The sequence below is a fragment of the Molothrus ater genome, chromosome 6 (genome assembly GCF_012460135.2).
Source record: "Molothrus ater isolate BHLD 08-10-18 breed brown headed cowbird chromosome 6, BPBGC_Mater_1.1, whole genome shotgun sequence".
Lineage (NCBI taxonomy): Eukaryota > Metazoa > Chordata > Aves > Passeriformes > Icteridae > Molothrus > Molothrus ater.
This window is the reverse complement of record NC_050483.2, coordinates 8570926-8589087: the sequence shown is the minus strand read 5'-3', so window position 1 is coordinate 8589087 and position 18162 is coordinate 8570926. Positions and strand designations below refer to the sequence as shown.

Sequence of the window (18162 nt, the reverse complement as noted above, 5' to 3'; positions counted from 1 at the left end):
ATCCTTGCTGGCTCCTTGCTCTTCTTCATCTCCTTGTGCTTCCTCAGCTCTTGAAATGCAGAATTCCTCACTTTTATAAGTAAAGGAGGGAATGCAGTGGCACAAACATAAGGAGTGCTCCTCTCTGTCTTCCTTTCCAGGAGAAAATGTGCATTTATGGTGGACACTGTCACAAGTTTCTCTCAGATTTGCTTTAAGAACATGACTGTAAAAGGTCTTTTCCAACCAAAATGGTTCCAGCTTTTTTCTGCATTTCCCCATCCTTGCCAGCAGTGTGACAGTAACATAATCACCACCCTTATAAAATCTCTCTGCTGACTTTCCACCACAAGTGAGAACCATGTTTCACCTTCTATACCAACTAATTGTGGATGGGTTTTGTTCCTTTCCTTTCCTAATTCTTGACTTTATAATTTGAGATTGATTTTGTTCCCTTTCCTTCATAATTCCAACACATTTGGAGTTGCTAGGCTGTTCCTTTGGCCTTTTCCAAACACTCTCTTCATCAGGACATCACCCTCTGGAGATTAGGAAAGGAAGTAATTATGGTTCTGATATACAGGACAAAGAAATTAGGAATTATGCAACATTAATCCCTCTCTCCTCCACAGATTGGCAATGTGAAGTGGAAATCAGCTCAGGATACTCCAGGTACACTGGAGATTGAAAGATCAGTTTAGCAATACTGTGATATAACATTATTTGGAAGAGCCAAGGATTTCTGAGGGATTTCTGGCTCCCTCTGACCCTTATTCTAAAATAAAGTGTCTGTGTTTGCAGGAGAAGAGGGATGAAGAGAGGGACTGGTAGATTTGGACATAATGTATAGAACTGAGCCTAACCTTAACTGTTTTAATTTCTCAGGACCAAGTTTGAAATTCTCTGTTTGAAATAGTGCAGTTGTGAAATACTTTCACTGATTTTCTGCTGTTGGTAGGACTGGTAGGACCAATAATCTCTGAATTAATCAGGATAACATGAGGGAAAGTCATGTGGACTGATAAAGCTTTCAGTTGCTTTATTTATTACTTCTTGCTCTAACAAGACAGTAGTGCCTTCTGTGGGAATGAGTGATCATACAACTGGTTTTATGTGTTTATGTGGAGCTGCTCTGTCCTTCTTTATTCTGGCCTCTCTTGTAGGTAATTGCTGTCATGGTGAAGTCTGAGGTGTGAGAAACAAGGCTGATGAGAGAAATCACTTCCCCAGAGATTACAAAATCCCTTGTATTATGCAGCAACTTCAGCATGTGCCAACTCCATTACTCCTGTACCCAGCATTTCCTTCAGCTTATTTCCCATTTATCCCACTAAAAGCATTAGAAGTTATACCATGTTAACATTCTGCAGCCACATTCTTTGTAGTTTTTGTTCAGGTTCTTCTTTTCCCTATTTTTGTGCCATAGCTTGGCTCAACCAACCCTCAAGTATGTTTTGAGTTCCCATGGAAGCGTCTCTGTGTTGACACCCTTGCCTGCCTTGTTCAGACATGCAGAGCCACATATTTAGTACCTCATCAGCCCTGAATTTGGGACTAGAAAGTTCTGATTTGTTTTGGGTAGAAGTATGGTAATCTGGTGCTTGGAAAAGCCAGTTGGTATGAAGAAAATAGGAATAATGCAGGGTTTTCCTTAGAGCAAAAGTGGTTAAAAGTGAGGGAAAGTTGGTAGGAGGTGGCTTCCATGTTTCCAGAATTTCTTCAAGAGTTTAAGGGACCTGTGGGTGCAGTTCACAGAATCACACAGGATCACAGAATGACTGGGTTGGAAGAGACCTTCAAGATCATCGAGTCCAACCCACATCCTGACACCTCAACTGAACCATGGCACCAAGTGCCACATCCAGCCTTCTCCTAAACGCATCCAGGGACGGTGCCTCCACCACCTCCTGGGGCAGGCCATTCCAGCACTTTATCACTCTTTCCATAAAAAACTTTTTCCTAATATCCAACCCTTGGTGCAGCTTGAGACTGTGTCCTCTGGTTCTGTCAGTGCTACTTGGAGAAAGAGACCAACCCCACCTGACCACAGCCACCTTTCAGGGAGTTGTAGGGAGTGATAAGGTCAGCCCTGAGTCTCCTTTTCTCCAGGCTGAGCACCCCCAGCTCCCTCAGTGGTTCCTCACAGGGTTTGTGTTCCCAGCCCCTCTCCAGCCTCGTTGCCTCCTCTGGACACGCTCCAGCGTCTCAATGTCCTTCCCAAACTGAGGGGCCAGAGCTGGACACAGCACTCGAGGTGTGGCCTCACCAGTGCTGAGCACAGGGGAAAGTGCTGAGCACAACCTCCCTGCTCTTGCTGGCCACACTGTTCCTGAGACAGGCCAGGATGGCCTTCTTAGCCACCAGGGCACACTGCTGGCTCGTGTTCAGCTGGCTGTCACCAGTACCCCAGGTCCCTTTCCACCTGGGCACTGTCCAGCCACACTGTCCCCAGCCTATAACATTGCAGGAGGTCATGCCAAAATGCAGGACCTGGAACTTGGACTTATTAAACTTCATCCTATTGGACTCTGCCCACCCGTCCAACCATTCCAGGTCTGTCTGCAGAACCCTCCTACCCTGCAACAGATTGACACACAATGCCAGCTTAGTGTCATCTGCAAATTTACTAATGAAGGACTCAATCCCCTCATCCATGGCATCAATAAAGATATTAAACAGAACTGGCCCCAGCACAGACCCCTGAGGACACCCCTGGTGACTGGCCCCAGCTGGATGCAGCACCGCTCACCACCACTCCCTGCGCCCGGCCATGCAGCCAGTTCTTAACCCAGCACAGAGTGCTCCTGTCCAAGCCACGGGCTGCCATCTTTCCCAGGAATGTGCTGTGGGAGACAGTGCCAAAGGCCTTGCTGGAGTCCAGGCACACAACATCCACAGCCTTTCCTGCATCCACCAGGCGGGTGACTTGGCCATAAAAGGAGTTCAGGTTGGTCAAACACAACCTCCCCCTCCTAAACCCGTGCTGGCTGTGTCTGATACCCTGGCCATCCTGTAAATGTTATGTGATGACTCAATTTAAATTGTTCCATCACCTTACCAGGTACTGAGGTCAGGCTGACTGGTCTATAAATTACTAGGATCCTCCTTCCCACCCTTTTTGTGAATGGGCGTCACACTGGCCAGCTTCCAGACATTTGGAACCTCACCAGTGAGCCAGGGCTGCTGGTAAATGATGGAGAGCGGTTTTGCAAGCTCATCTGCCAGCTCCCTCATCACCCTGGGGTGGATCCTATCTGTTCCCATAGATTTATGAACACCCAAGTGGTTCAGCAGCTCTCTGACTGCCTCCTCCTGGATAACAAGGGGACCATTCTGCTCCCTGACACCATCTACCAACCCAGGAGGACAGCTGTCCTGAGATCAAGCTGTCTTCTCACTAAAAACTGAGGCAAAGAAGGCGTTAAGCACTTCTACCTTCTCCTCATCTGCAGTTACTGAGTTCCCTCCCACATCCAGTATAGAACAAAGGTTGATCTTACCCCTCCTTTCGCCATTAATATATTTGTGAAAACCTTTATATATCCTTGACAAAAGTTGCCAAATTAAGTTTGAACTGAGCTTTGGCCTCCCTAATTTTTTTTCTACATGCTCTAGCAGCCCCCTTAAAAACTTCCTGAGAGACCTGCCCCTCCTTCCAAAGATGATGCATCCTCTTTTTGTTCCTAAGCTCCTCTGAAGCCTCTTTGCCCATCCAGGCAGGACGTTTGCTTCGTTGACTCTGTTGGCACACAGGGACAGTCTGTTCCTGTGCCCTCAAGATCTCTGTTTTGAAGCACACCCACCTTTCCTGAACTCCTTTTGTTTTTAAGGGCTGCTTCCCAAGAAACTCTCTGAATAAGTCTCCTAAAGAGACCAAAGTCCGCCCTCCAGAAGTGCAATGTAAAATCTTATTGATGATCCTCCTCATTTCACCAAATATTGAGAACTCTCTAATTTTATGGTCACTATGCCCCAAGCAGCCTCCAACGACTACATCTCCCATCAGAACATCTCTGTTTGCAAACAACAGCTCTAACATAGTCCCTCCCCTGGGGGGCTCACCCACCAGCTGCAACAACAAGTTGTCCTCCACACACTCTAAGAACTTCCTGGACTGCCTCTTTTCTGCTGTATTAAGTTCCCAGCAGATATCTGGTAGGTTAAGGTCACCTACAAGAACAAGGCCTGATGAACCTGAAACATTCTCTAGCTGTTTATAGAATAAGTTGTCCACCTCTTCTTCCTGGTTAGGTGGTCGATAACAGACTCCCAGTAGGGATATCAGCCTTGTTGGCCTTCCCCTTAATTCTTACCCACAGGCATTCAACTTCATCATCATTAGTTTCAATACCATGGGGCATCAAGAGCCTCCCTAGTATAAAGCGCCATCCCTCCACCTTTTCTCCCTTTCCTGTCTCTTCTGAAGAGCTTGTAGCCATCCAGTGCAGTGCTCCAGCTATGCAAGCTGTCCCACCACGTTTCCCTGATGGCAATTACATCATAGCTCTGCTGTTGCACTATGGCCTCCAGCTCTTCTTGTTTGCTACCCATGCTGTGTGCATTAGTATACGTGCACCTCAGCTGGGCTACTGATTTCACTCCTATCTCAGGCTTACCACCCTTGGGCCTGCTTCCAGACAGCCCAGCTGCATCCCCTACCCACTTCAAACCTAGTTAAAAGCCCTCTGAATGAGTTCTGCCAGTTCATGAGCCAAAATCTTTCTGCCCTTAACAGAGAGGTGGAGCCCATCTGGTTCCAGCAGGCCAGGCGCCATAAAAGTTGCCCCATGATCAAAAAACTCAAAATTCTGCTGATGTCACCAACCCTTGAGCTGCTTGTTGATAATGTGAGTTCTCCTACTCCTTTCATTTTTCTCTGCCACCAAAGGGACTACCTGAGCACTACCTGTGCTCCTGCCCTATCAACCACTCAACCCAGTGCCCTGAAGTCCCTTTTACCCTGATGCTCCTCTTTTCAATCCCATCACCGCCAGCCTGGAGTATCAGCATTGGGTAATAATCAGAGGGGTGAATCAGCCCAGGCAGTCTCTTGGAAATATCCCATACCTGGGCCCCAGGAGGCAGCAGTCCTCTCTGTGGGGTGGGTCCAGTCAATGGGTCATGGGGCCTCTGTTCCCCTCAGAAGGGGGTCACCCACAAGGACTACCCTTCTTTTCTTTTTAATGCTAGAGGCAGTGATCTGTCTGACAGATGAGGTGTAATTGGGAGGCTCACTGGGCAGATAATTTTCTTCTAAATCATCTGTCTGACTCTCCAGATGCAGGGGCTCATACCTATTCTGAAGTGGCACCTGGCTAGGGGAGGAGGGTCAGGAGGAACTTTTATTATTACCTCCCTAAGCAGGGACCCATTTCCACTCCCCTTCATCCACCAGGTGTCCTTCTATTGCCTGACAGTGGAAGGCATGGGAGTCCTCTGACTCCTGGTGGGCCTCCCTCAAGGACAGAAGGGTGGAACTTCACCAATCTATTTCCCTTTCACTTCCCCTGATATTCCTTAGTCTTTCAACTTCCTCCCTGAGCTCGGCCACCAGCAAAAGGAGACCATTCACCTGTTCACACAGCAGGCAGGTTTCCTCTGCAATGCCCCCTGGAGCCACTGATAGCTCAAACACTCTGCACAGGAAGGGGTCTGGACAGACACATCCTTTTTGGAGGGTTCTATTTGGCTACATGCACTTGTACTAACTGTGGCTTTTGATCATGTAAAAACCATTACTAACAAAAAACCCAAAACCAACCAACCAACAGAAACACCACAAACACCAAACTAAAAGCCCCACTAGCAGGAGGGAACCTGCAACCCTGCCTGTGTGAACTGCCTCACCTCGCTCCTGTTGGCGCAGGAGGTAAGCCCTGCCCTACCACTTTGTGGCTAAATTATCACCAAAACAGCATAATCAGCTCTACCAGTCCTCAGCAGCAGAACATCAGGACCCTCAAAAGTCCCTGCCATGGTGTCCCTTCCAGTTTGCTGTAAACTCCAAGGACTTGCTCAGATCCTGCTAGGAATAATGAGGAATGAATAGAGAATGTTCCTCTAAGGAGTTGCACCACATGAAAGAATAAGGAAAGAATAAGAAAAGAAAAAGAAGGAATGGGGGTTACAGGCTGCAAAAATAATTTATGGATACAATTTGCATTCTTCTATAAATTACATTTTTATGACTAAGTGGTTTATTTATTTATATTTAATAATGTATTTTATTTATTTATACTTTTATTTACATTTTGCTCGGAGTTACTCAGCTTAATTACTGCTCCTTTTAATTTTTCTCCCTTTTTCCTCAAGAGGTGGGTGATGCTCCAAGCCTGGCAGTGTTTAAGAAGCATTTGAGCAATGGTAGAGGCTTTAACTTTTGGTCAGCCATGAAGTGGTCAGGCATGATATTTGTAGTGATCTAAATGATCTAAGTGATCAAATGATAGTCCCTTGCAACCAACTCAACTGAAATATTCTGTTGTATTCCATTCTGTTCTATTTTCTCCTGTCTCTAAGAGAGAGGAGATTCCTGCTTGTTAATTTATGAAGATGCTTGACCTCCTCATGCCTTTGGTGTCAATCATCTTATCAATGTTTCTCTCTAGAATCTGCCACGTTCATGACATGCAGAAAGGGCTCTAATGGAGTTCCTTTGACAGTCAGCAAATATATTAATCACTTAGGAAGTGCAGCAGTTCAGTTTGGAAAAAATCAGATTTTAATCTGCACAAAAAGTCCATCTAGCTTTGCCCCAATTTTTTCTTTTTTGGGCTTGATGACATATGTATTAAGACAACAGTTCCAGACAGAACTATGATGCAGCTTTGGTACAGTGCAAGGAAAGGAAGACTGGATTACAGGAGCATAAAGATGTGGGATGTGTGAAGGAACAATGCTTATCAGATAGGTATCGAGTCATAATTTGATGCTTATCTTTTTAGCAGTTGACATCTTTGTTGTGAAAAGACAGATTGCAAAACCAATCAGTGATGCTTAATGTGGGTAGAAAACTGAGGAGCTGGAACCTTGGAACCTTGGTGATGTAAGGGCTGTGGTGCAGATTAATGAAGGGTCTGTTCCCCAATGGATTGTCCCCCTTGGAAGGACCTGCTGTATGCTATAATGTTATCAGCATTCCTATCAGAGCAGTGTCTGACACGGTGATAATGTCATGAGTGTCTTGCATGTGACAGGCAGCTCCTTCTCTCAGCAGGTTACCTGGCTCATCCTGAGGCAATGAAAGCTTCAGTTATCCAAGGGCTTGACATAAATCCATGTAAGGTCTTAAAACCTCGCTACCATTTTGGGTGCTTGAGGGCAGTTTTAAAAAAATCTAAAACTCCAGCTAAGCTTGTGGTTGTCTCCTGACATGCCCAGGTTCAAGCCTTGTCCAACTTGGCCTGGAACACTTCCAGGGATCCAGGGACAGCCACAGCTTCTCTGAGCAACCTGTGCCAGGGCCTCCCCACCCTCACAGGGAAGGATTTCTTCCCAATATCCAGCCCATCTAACCCTGCCCTCTGTCAATGGGAAGCCATTCCCCCTTGTCCTGTCACTTCAGGCCCTTGTCCAAAGTCTATCTCCAGCTTTCTTGGAGCTCCTTTAGGTACTGGAATTGTGCACAGAAGTTGTGGTGTCTGGGGTTATTTTGTGTGCTCCATACACTAAAAACCCTTTTGGGAGGAAATTTTGCTTGTCTTATTAACTCATTAATTAACCCATTAATTAACCTATTTAGCCTCGTGCAGGATTTTAGGATCAGAGAAAGTTTGGGCTGATGATCTTGATGGTTGGATTCAATGATCTTGGAGGTCTTTTCCCACCTTAATAATTCCATAAAGTAGCTAAGGAGGTATGAACATGGGACAAGAAGGGAGTGGATTCTTCCCCCTTTTCTGCTGAATATTCAACATTGAGTATTCAGTGTAAGAGGAGAAGCTAAAAGGAAGGAGTTGTGCTGCATTCCTGAAGGTATGTGCTGGTGTGCTTGAAGCAGATTATCTCAAATGTCATAAAAACACATTCTGCAAAAAAGCACCAAATGTGAGCCTAAAGGGATGGCAAAGCCAGGAATCAGGAGGAAATGGTGCCTGCTGTGACAGGAGACAAGAAAAGAAACAGGTTGATGATAACCACTATTAAACTTCTTTTAAGGCACCTTCTGTGCTGGCTGTATCTGGGAGCTGGGCTGAGAAATCTACTTTAGAATTTCACACCTTCCTGTAAAGGAGAAGAGCAGGAAATATTGTGTAAACAGTTTGATTGAGATAACTAGATGAGATTTCTTCTTTTGCATCAACATCTCTCTTGGAAATCTAGACTGCAGAATCATAACCAAGTGTGAGCTTTATCAGCACTAGTAGACTCAAGAGCAAACAAGCACTGAAAAAAAAAAGGGCAAGTAGATGCATGAGAAATGTTATAAATGTAAAGAAATATTTTCAAATTAATTAATCATCAAAAGATGGTATCTCGGATAAATTAATTCATGCACTTTGAAAAGCCTGTCCTAATTGTGGGCTCCTCCATCTGGGTTGTTGCTGTTGTGGGTTTTAACATGTGGTTTTCTACAGGATAAAGAAATCATTCAGTCAACTGCAGTTTTAAATTTTCAGGATTGGGTCTGTTTTGACTAGAGAAAATTATGTGGATGCTGTGACTGTTTAGAGGGAAAGGAAAAGTGGCACCAAGTGTTGTTCTGCAATTAATGCTCATTTCCTGGAGTCCCCAAGTCTAATTAATAATTTTACAAACAGTAAGGGGGCAGTGGGAGGGGAAGAAAGAGCAGTTTCACAACATGCTATCAGAACCTGGTACAACATTCCATGTGTGCCATCCCAGGTACATCCCAGGTAACAGAAGCATGCAGGGCAGAGCTTCGAGGATTATTCCTGCCATGGGCTCTGTGGGAGCTCCCTGCTCACTGGGAGTGTTGGAAAACTGGACTGAAATACAGAGTTTCATCAGGTGCTAACTGTTATACTGAGTCTTCTGGAGATTGGTGTGGTTTGGTTGTTGGGGTTTTTTAGTAAGACATGAGAATATGCTTAATTCTTGTTTCATCCAAGGGGTTTGTGGATTGTAACATCAAAGACGAAGCTACAGAGTGATATTTTTTCTGGTTAATCGGAGGAGTATTTTAAGGGAAGATTTCCCTGAGCCCGTCCTGGGAATGGAATGAACTTGCTGAGGACCCCCCTAAGCAGTCAGGTGCCCCCCCCCGAGGGTACCACGGGGCTTTTGGCACTGGGGATGCAGAGCCAGGGTGGGAAGGGGCAATTTTGGGGGGCAGACCCCACCCCGAGGAGCTGGAGCGGGTGGAGGAGGCGGGGAGCGGCTCCGGGGCGGCTCCCGCCCTTAAATGCCGCGGCGGAGCGGGATGCGGGGCTGCAGCTGCGGGAGGGAGGATGGCACCGCCGGGGGGCGGCGGGCAGCTGCGGGATGAGGACAGGGACAGGGACAGGGACAGGGATGGGGACTGGGACAGAGCTCCCGCAGCGGGGATGCGGCGCTTCACCTGGGAGGAGATCGGGCAGCGGAACGGGCGGGGGCCGGCGCCGCAGGAGCGCTGGCTGGTGATCGGCAGGAAGGTGTACGACATCAGCCACTTCTGCCGGAGACACCCGGGGGGGGCCCGGCTCCTCGTCAGCCACGCCGGGCAGGACGCCACGGTGAGCGGAGCGGGGATGCGGGAGCCGGGGTGCGCCGGAGGAGGGCGCCCGGGAAAAGCCGAGCGGAGAGGGCTTGGGAACGACCTCAGTGGGAATCGGGGTGTGGGACAGAGCCGGGGGAACGAAGTGTGACCGCTCCGTGCGAGCCTCGCCATCCCCGTGCCATGGGAAAGGGCAAATGAGGAGATGCAGCCCACGGGAACGGGATCGGAGCTCTTGCTCCAGCTAAATCAGAGCAACAGCTGGAGCCAAAGCAGAGGAGCACATGGAGATAATCAGAGGACTGGAGCACCTTTGCTAGCTGGAAGTGTTCAGCCTGGGGAAGAGAAGGCTCTGAGAAGAGCTCAGAGCCCCTTCCAGTCTCTAAAGGGCTCCAAGAGAACCAGAGAGGGACTTTGGACAAGGGCCTGGAGGGACAGGACCAACCTCCAGGGAAAGGAGATTGTCTTTAAACTAAAAAAGCGTCTATTTAGAGTGCATATAAGGAAGAAGGTTTTGCTGATGAGGGTGGTGAAATATTGGCGTAGGTCACCGAGAGATGCTCCACCCCTGGACACACTCAAGGTCAGACTGGATGGAGCAATCTAATGTAGGTGAAGATGTCCCTGCTCATTGCAGGGGGGTTGGACTAGAGGAGCTTTAAAAGTCCCTTCCAACCCAAACCATTTTGTGATTCTTAAGTTTTTGGGATTCCTTTTATCTCCTGGTCTTGCTTGTGTAGTTGCTGTGAGCTGCAGCAATTTTTTCCATATATAAGGGATATTTAAGGCTCATGGAAATTAAAATAATTTTCAGTTCACCAAGTTTAAATTTCAAATTGTGTATTAGTTGAATTTTGCATTCTGTAATTTCAGCACTCATTTCTTGAGTTACTACTGCCAGATTCCTTTTAGCATGCTGGAAAATCCCAGACAATGGATGAACCAGATATTTTGTTTCTGGGATCTGAGCCAGGTTGGTAGGTAGTTGGTTCCATGTGCAAATCATAAAGCCCTGCAGGATCTGAGCCACTTTCGTGTCTGTCCATCTTGCATTAGGTCCATTGCTTAGTCTTTTGGATATATATTATGAAAAATTAAGAAATTATCTTAATTGAGCTGGAAGATTTTAACCAAAAGCAGAAACCCACGAAAGGTGGCAGCTCAGGAGAGGATGAGAAGCACAAAAGGCTCTCAGTAAGCAAAGACACCTGATGAATTAAAAAATGAGTATAATTAATGCCAACATTTCAGAAATGGTGACACTGCACACTGAAACTGTGGAGTCCTCTTGCTACTGCTTTTTGTTGTTGTGTTCTCTCACTAAGGATAAAAAAGGAAGGATACCTTCCACCAGACCAGGTTGCTTCAATCTTGGACACTTCCAGGAATGGAGTGATTCAAAAGGCTTTATTTTTTTTTAACCAAAATATGGATTTCTTTTCCTTTGTTGCTGTGCCTTTGCAGGATGCCTTTGCGGCATTCCATGTTGACAAGGTGCTGGTGAGCAAGTACTTGAAGCCACTGCAGATTGGGGAGCTGGCACCTGACCAACCCAGCATTGAGCCCACTAAAAATGTAAGTCTGTCCTTACAAAACAGATCAAAGGAGACTAAAGGGAAATATTCTGAGATTACACCTTGTTCTTCTCTATCAGCATAGCTCCTGGAACAATGGAAACCAGGTTCCTCACATTTTTTGGGCTACTACTTAAAAACAATGTGTAAACATGAAATTCCTGAAGATTAATTTTTCTTATCACAGCCATTCTACCTAAATAGCAGAGTTATGACCTCTTCTTTCCCTTGCTTTGAGGAAGAGCTAAGCAAAAGGAAAAGGAATAGTCTTGGAGAATAAATATTCTCCTTCAGCTGTAGGTGCATTTAACTCTCCCTTGTTAATCCTGGGAAGGGAAAAGTGAAGACAAATATAAGGAACAATTCCATGCAAAGACCTACCACAAGGTGGCATGCGAAGTTCATGCACACAAAGTACAGCTTCCACTAAACACAACTTCCAGCTGGGCCCTCTGCTGCCTGCCAAGGATTTGACGGAAGAAGCACTGAGGAGGATTTATTTTAGGGGTTGGGATGCAGACATTGTGATGGCTGCTCCTGGCTCCTCAACAAAAAGCTGTAGCAGAGCAATGATAATGTTTATTAAACCCAGCTCTTGCCCTTTTAGCCAGATCCTTTGTTCATTCTCCCCCCCATTAGAGTGGTTTTTGGGTTATGAGGCTGAAGTGGTGCTCTCTAAAACCAGAGAATTGCAACCCTGATGCTTCCCCCAGGAAATGCTGGTGAAAGACTTCCGGGAATTGCGCGCTACAGTCGAGAGAACGGGACTCCTGGAGCCAAACCAACTCTTCTTCTTCCTGCTCCTGGCTCACATCCTGCTCCTGGATGCAGCTGCCTGGCTCATCCTCTTCTACTTTGGGACGTCCTTACTGCCCTTTGTTTTCTCCCTGCTGCTGCTGACCATTTCCCAGGTGAGCAATGAATTCCACAGCATGGACTTGCATCAATCTACACACACACACGTGTGAGGAGTTTCTTGTCCTTTGCGTCCTCATTTGGCATAAAAACACAGCTACTATCTGGATCCCAAGAGGAAATTCTGCATGTGGGGTTCTCACACTAAACCTAGTTTGGGATTCTTTCAGCAAGGTATATTCTGGAGGAAGCCTTGGGACTGTCAGGATTCCACAGTCCCTTTCTGCTGGTGACTTGGGAGTGGTGTCCGGAAAATTAATCTTGATATTTCAATGCAAAGGATGAGTGTGGCACCATTCCCATCTCAATTCCTTTTTTTCTCCCCTCCTAAAGTTTTCTTTCTCCTCCTCCAGGTCCAGGCTTCCTGGTTACAGCATGATTTAGGACACCTCTCAGTATTCAGGAAAACCAAGTGGAACCACTTGCTACACAAGTTTGTGATGTGCCATTTGATTGTGAGTCCCTGGAAAACTTCTGAGGGTTTTCCTGTAAAAACATGTGTTCTGAAGACTCTGTGGAGCATGTGCAGCACTGGGGGAAGGATTAGGATCAGGAAGTAAAAGGAATTCTGGCTCTGAAAATGCTTTTCATGCTTTGTTCTTCCCTTGAACAGGGGGCCTCTGCCAAGTGGTGGACTCTCCTGCACTCCCAGCACCATGCCAAACCCAACTGCTTCCACAAGGACCCTGACATTGATATGCACCCTTTCCTCTTCACTTTGGGGAAGAAATTCTCTGTGGAGGTCAGTGAGTGGGTGTGGGAAGTCTACACCTAAGGTGTGATGGCAATTTCTGTAATGAGGTTTATTTCTCCACAGTTCACACTAAGTCCCTTTAAGAATCACTTGAACAGCTGATATATTGATGTAAATAAATTAGACATGATGTGAGGGCATTGTATATAGGGTGGAAAATCTACCAGCACATTCATGGTTGGAGAAATCTAATGACCTAGAACAACAACTCAGTAATTAATGATCATTAGATAACCTGTAAACATCAATCAATGTAAGGCATGGCTGCAGTCAGCCTGGAATTATTATTTTGATATTAATGTATGATGCTCAGTCAGAGGGTGACTTTGATGTGTTCATGTCCTCTAGGAGAGTTTGCTGTGACAGGAGCAGCAGGACTGAAAAACCCAGGGCTTTCCTGGAACCCCAGTTGGGCAGAATTTGTTGGACTGTGTAGGATATTCCCAGTTTATCCTGCTTGGACATTGCCAGGAGTGACAACCTAAGAGTGCTGAACCCCTTTTGCTGTAGATCCCATCAGTTCTTGACACCATCACAGCAGCTACAGCACTGAAATATTTTTCTCCATGCCATCATGGAGCTGTGCTTTAAGTTTAGAGAATCAGAGAAGAAATAAGGGGGGAAAATGAGAGAAAATACGTATTTCTGACCACTAACATAACTTAGGCTTGATATATCTAATTCTTCACAAAATGAATCATGAAACAAGGAATGAGGGTTGTGGGAAGTGTGCAAGAATAGTCCCTCTGGAAAATAAATGGAAAAGAGCAAGTTACCTGTGCAAATTGCTTGGTCTCCACTAATTTTATTTTTTTCTGGTGTTTTTTTTTTTTTTTGTTTTTTGTTTTTTTTTTTTCTCACAGCTTGGGATCAAAAAGAAAAAATACATGCCCTACAACCACCAACATAAATACTTCTTCATCAGTGAGTATCTCTATCCTCCTGCAATTCCCCGTGAGGTATATTAAAGGGACTTGGAGATTCTACTTTTGACCTGGAGAACTTGAGAAAAACAAAGGTGCCTGAGTCAAAGAACACAATAAAAAACATAAAATAATAACAACCAGATTTTTGGAAGAGGTGGAGACCTGCCTCATCTTATCCCAGATCTCCCACATCCTCCACAGAGGCTCTGGGTTATGATATCATACCACATCTTTCAGTAGTATCAAAGTCTGTGGGTTTCAGGGTTTTTTTTTTGTTTGGTTTGCTTTGGTTTCTTGGGGTTTTAAGTGCAAGTGAGATGTCCTTTTGGAAGGCTGTGTTTGAGTTCTTCAACCCCAAACCCCTCACAGAAAAGGGATTTAATATTCATTCCTGTTGTTCCCCTGCTTTAGACCAAGGAATAAGGAGCCAGATAAGCTTTGGGCTGTGGAAGCCACTTCCCAAAATAATCATTTGTGGCTGTTCCTCAGTCAAGAGCCTAAGATGAAATCTGAGGTGTGTAAGAACTCTGAGATTAATGGACAGACCTAGAAATGTTTCAAGGCACTAAACCAGCATCCTAACCTGGACAGTTCTCCAGGCTGAGCAGGAATTCAGGACCCTTCCCTCCCAGGCTGATGTTGTCACTCAGTCCATTATGTCACCAGTGATGAATTTTTCTTTCCAGCTCTTCCTCCGCTCCTGTTCCCCACCTACTTCCACTGCCACACATTCTACATTGCCTACACAAAGAAGTACTGGGCGGTGAGTACTGCTACTTGTGTGACCAAAAGGGGTCAGATGGGGACCTTCAGCCTTCCTTCTGAGCATGGAGCCAGCCCCTTGCTGGGCAAGAATGCTCAGATTCACCTCTTACAGCAAGCTGTGAGAAAGTATCATAGGCTTGTGTTAGATTGCTCTAGATTATGCCATTCAGAAAAAAAAACTGTTAAAGCCAAAAGTAAATTGTTCTCTTTTACTATACTATGAAGCTTAAAAAATAAATAAGCAAATGTAATTTATAAAGACATACTTTTCTTGTTGTCTTTGGTAGGACTTGGCCTGGATGCTGACCTTCTACATCAGATTCTTTTATACTTATGGATCTTTATTAGAAACAAAGAGTCTCCTGGCATATTATTTTATATTCAGGTGATGTGTCTTTAGAAGGTTCTTCAGCCTTTTCTCTATGCATTCTTTACATCTGTACCTGCCTGCTTTCTCTATGCTTATATTTCCACATTCTCCTTTACCACCTCATTTTTGCCTACTTTTTAATTCATAAATTCTTTTGTTGAATTGCCAGTGCAAGTTTTGTGTTGCTCCATTAGCTGTGGCAACAAAGAGATTTCACTGAGTGCTGACCAAACTGAGAAATACTTACCTCATATAACATTCAGTGCTTTGGGTGTTGAGTCTGCTGCTGCTTAAAGAGCACATTTAACCAAAACAGCTTAGCCTGGGCTTGCAAATGCCCAGGTATTATCCAGCAGCACTGACTTGAATGGACAGCACACTCTCCCCTTGGATCATTTCACTGATTCTAATCAGTTTGGGCCTTGGCTACAGATAAAACAAGCTGAACACCAGTCAGTGTTAACAAAACACATTAAATAATCATGAGTTTCATAAGGAAATATTAAATTTCCAGAGTTTGGAAGTCCTTCCAGGTGCTGGCTTAGCAAGGCTAGTGTTCAGCCACGTCTTTTAAGTCTGGCTTTGCCATTATTTCAATGGCTCCTTGTTGATGGGCTCACTCAGCACTGAATTCTCTCATCTCATTGCACAGGATGCTGGAGAGCAGCTGGTTTGTCTGGGTCTCACAGATGAACCATATCCCAATGGATATCGACTATGACAAGAATTTGGACTGGGTGTCTACTCAGGTAAAAGATTTTTGCCTTCTTAAGAATTGTGGCCATACAGGTACAAATTTTAACCATAAGCAAGTCTCCTGTTGCACTAAGGGTGAAATCTGTCGGTGGCTGGGAGGTGAAGGTTAATAGGCTGATGGATTCAGTCATGGAAAAGGTAAAGGAGTACAGCAATGAGACACTCATGGGCAATCCAGAATGAAATCCAGGTTGAGCTCTGCTTCTTAAACATACTCTTGGACTTGTCTCTGACTTTGCTTTCCTCTCTCCTCCTCTAGCTCCTGGCAACCTGCAACGTGGAGCAGTCGCTGTTCAATGACTGGTTCACAGGACACCTCAACTTCCAGATTGAGCATCAGTGAGTACTCACCCCAAGAGGGAATTTTTTTTCTCCTCCTCTTTTTTAAAAATATTTCCCCTTCTCTCTTTTATTTTTTTCCTTTCTTATTTTTTGCTCTGAATTCTACAAATAGTTGTGGGGCAGTAGTGAGTTTATCTTTAAAACTTGAAACTCTTAAAGAGAATCATGCAATTCAAAACTTCCACTGGATCCACAGGATGATAAGAGAAAATGGAACAGGGGCAGGATCAGTGCAAGAACAGCAATAGCGTCAATCCCAAGTTTTAGGGATCAATGGAAATGTCCTGGTTAAAGCACCTGTTTTTAGTCTGGCATAGGAGTTTAAAACCACATCTGCTTATTTTTTATGCTGTTAACTCTATAGGGTGAGATATGCAAGGATGAAGGATGGGCTCATCTCCTCTGTGATATGGAGAGAGCTACTTCTGGAAAAAGGGATGGAGGGGAAAGTAGTTTCTTCCATAAACATAATTTCATCTGGAGACAAACTGTGGAAAAGAACAGAGGGGAAATCAGGAAATTTCTATGAGTTCCTTGTGCTAAAAGCACAGCAGGGGGAAAGAGGAGCTGGGAGCAGACCCTGCTCATAGTGAGCTGGGTGATTCCTGGGAAGCACTAATAACTAGGATTTCCTGTGAAGCTTGCCTGTCTCCTGTTCACAGCCTTTTCCCTACAATGCCACGGCACAACTACTGGAAGGTGGCCCCTCTGGTGAAGTCCCTGTGTGCCAAGCATGGCCTCGAGTACCAGTGCAAGCCTCTGCTCACAGCCTTTGCAGACATCGTGCAGTGAGTAAAAACAAACTCCCAAAACTGCAGGGGGATGCAGGAGAGACTGGAATCCTAAGAGCAAGAGTTGTTTTGCTCTACTTTTACCCCTTGGGCACATGGTGACTCTTGGGGATGGTGCTGTGCAGGGCTGAGTTGGATTCAGTCTTTGTGGGTCTCTCCCAGCTCAGCTTATTGTGGGATTCTGGGAAATAAGCAGAGACAAAACCTCAACCCCTTGTCCCAGCACGACTCTCCTGAGCAGCCCTGTGATGTGTCCTCTCTTTCTCTCTCTCCCAGCTCCCTGAAGACCTCAGGAGAGCTCTGGCACGATGCCTACCTGCACAGATAAAGGACAAGGCTTGGTGCTACCATTCACAGCCTGCCACAGCTGCATTCCCAGCAAGCTGAGGGGCAGGGACCACAAGGGACTCTCTGGCAGAACAAAGTGAGTAAGGACTGAGGGATAAAATTCCAGCAGAGATGAAGCTGCCTGAATTTTTCTACTGGTTTTTCCTGGGGTTATGGTTCAGATATGTTAAGAGTGGGCAGGGCAAGCAGAAGGTGAATTGTTAGGAGAGGGAGGAGCTCTTTGCTGAGTCTGAGCATTTCTGAGCCTGGGCATGGGCTCAAAGTCAGATCATGGACTGGTGGAGCTGCACACACTTAATGTCAGAGGCCTCTGATCACGGGTATTGGGTTTTTTTGTTTTCCTCATGTGGAGGGTTTAATGCTTGACACAGCATTTGCTTACTTGAGTTTGAAACTACAAAGGATTTTGGATTAACATGGTGTTCCAGCAATGTGCTTAAACTACAATAAATTAGGATAAACTACAAACAACACTTAGACTGTAGGAAGTGCACATGCAGTGAATAAAAACATGAATGGGTTTCATTACTGTTCTCTAGAGCATTCTCATTGTCACAAGAAACACCTGGGGTTAAAACCAGCTTAAGGCCTCTGCTCTCTTCAAAATTGATTTGGTTTGAGGGGGTTTTTCGTACTTTGTGTTGGGCTGAGATGTGTGCACACTCCACACACACTCCCCACCTTTACAGGACTAAGATTATACTACAGAAAGGTAAACAAAAAGTAAAATAAATCATCTACAGACATTTGGTCAAATCTGAAAGTTGCTGTTGCAGCTAAACCAAGATTAGATCAGATTTTGGCTGTGCCAGGCAGAAGGTGAGTCAGTGAAAGAGGCTGGTCCAGGCACTTGTTTTTGTCTCAGGTGAGTACCACAGTGAGTACATACTCAGACCCGGAGATAAAAGACCAGCTTTTGGAAAGGAGACTATGGGAACAACAAAATTCACTTAAATATTAGCAGTTACCATATTTTTTTCAATAATT

The 18162-nt window shown here is 45.4% G+C and overlaps 1 protein-coding gene across 1 annotated transcript; it reads left to right on the top strand.

The window, feature by feature from the left end:
* Window positions 1–9389: 9389 nt before the first annotated feature.
* On the top strand, window positions 9390–17700 carry LOC118686982 (acyl-CoA (8-3)-desaturase-like). Its single transcript, XM_036383621.2, has 12 exons — window positions 9390–9653; window positions 11099–11209; window positions 11922–12119; window positions 12477–12578; window positions 12737–12865; window positions 13741–13801; window positions 14490–14566; window positions 14856–14953; window positions 15591–15687; window positions 15954–16033; window positions 16699–16824; window positions 17104–17700. The coding sequence occupies exons 1-12, from the start codon at window positions 9390–9392 to the stop codon at window positions 17153–17155; spliced, it is 1395 nt and encodes a 464-aa protein (XP_036239514.1). The 3' UTR covers window positions 17156–17700.
* The last annotated feature ends 462 nt before the right edge of the window (window positions 17701–18162 follow it).

Excerpts from the sequence above, each read along its gene's own strand:
- LOC118686982 (XM_036383621.2), top strand. The coding sequence starts at position 9,390 with ATGGCACCGCCGGGGGGCGGCGGGCAGCTGCGGGATGAGGACAGGGAC. Across the intron at positions 12,120-12,476 it reads TGCTGCTGACCATTTCCCAG|GTCCAGGCTTCCTGGTTACA; the intron begins GTGAGCAATGAA and ends CTCCTCCTCCAG. Across the intron at positions 12,579-12,736 it reads TTGTGATGTGCCATTTGATT|GGGGCCTCTGCCAAGTGGTG; the intron begins GTGAGTCCCTGG and ends TCCCTTGAACAG.